This window comes from Egretta garzetta, unplaced genomic scaffold, assembly GCF_000687185.1.
Source record: "Egretta garzetta isolate BGI_Z169 unplaced genomic scaffold, ASM68718v1 scaffold350, whole genome shotgun sequence".
Classification (NCBI taxonomy): domain Eukaryota; kingdom Metazoa; phylum Chordata; class Aves; order Pelecaniformes; family Ardeidae; genus Egretta; species Egretta garzetta.
In genome coordinates, this window is record NW_009258273.1 from 324,850 (window position 1) to 325,736 (window position 887).

Below are 887 nucleotides of genomic sequence, written 5' to 3' on the forward strand. Positions count from 1 at the left end.
CGATGCGTCAGGAAGGTGCGTTGGTGCCCCGGCCCCCCCGAATTGAGGTTGGCCGAGCGGCTGTAGGGCGTCGTGTCCAGAATCTTATAGCCTGGCTTCGGGCGGTCCTTGCCCTCATAGTGCACCCTGGGTGGAGAGGAGGGGTGAGGGGGAACCCCTGGGGAGCTCGTGTGTGTCCCCCCAGCCCCGATCCCCAGGACTCACCCCAGCTCAATGAGGGGGGGCTTGTCCCGGCCCCGCTTGTAGCATATGAACATCTGGGGGTTGTTGAGCAGCCCGGCGTTGAGGTCAACGGGGTGGCCTGAGGTGGTGGTCTCAATGCAGGTGAAGCCGTGGGGCACCTCCTCGCCCTGCGAGCGGATGATGACGGCCACGTCGGTGATGGGCTCGCTGGGGCGGGCCGGGCGGTGCTGCTGGTTCTCCTCCTCCAGCGGCCGCGAGGTGTCCGTCAGTCCAGCCACCACGAAGTAGTCCACCAGCTGCGGGGGCTTCTCGTCCGACATGGCTCACGGCATCTGCAGGGGGGACACAGTGGGATGGGTGACACCCAACCCTGCCCCACAGCCCACCCGGACTCGTCGTCACCAGAGCCCCGTGGAGCAGGGAAAGCTCCTTTGCCTCGGCAGGCTGGCAGCGTGGGGTGCCCCACGGCTGAGCTGGCAGCCATGGGGCACGGGGGAGCTGACAGGGCGAAAGCGCCGGGGACGGGAAGGGAGGAGGCTTCCGGTCATGCCGCGAAGCACAGGGTGATGCGATGGGGACCCCCACAGCTTGGGGGCGGGGGCAGCACCCCACCCCAACACAGCGGCCGCAGTGGGACACCCCTCGGGCAGAGCCTCTGAGAGAGGACCCCCACCCTGCGGTGTGGGCCCCGCCCGCTCGGCGGC

The 887-nt window shown here is 69.0% G+C and overlaps 1 protein-coding gene across 1 annotated transcript in view; it reads right to left on the minus strand.

Annotated features, from left to right (window-relative positions):
• The window catches only part of DENND4B (DENN domain containing 4B), a 17,694-nt gene extending 16,851 nt beyond the window's left edge, over positions 1-843 (minus strand). The window contains exons 1-2 of the mRNA XM_035890515.1: positions 205-843; positions 7-126 (exon numbers count right to left, since the gene is read on the minus strand). Coding sequence (XP_035746408.1) covers positions 7-126; positions 205-503 — 419 coding nt within the window. The 5' untranslated portion in view covers positions 504-843. The remainder of the gene's footprint in view (positions 1-6; positions 127-204) is intronic.
• Positions 844-887: the final 44 nt, after the last annotated feature.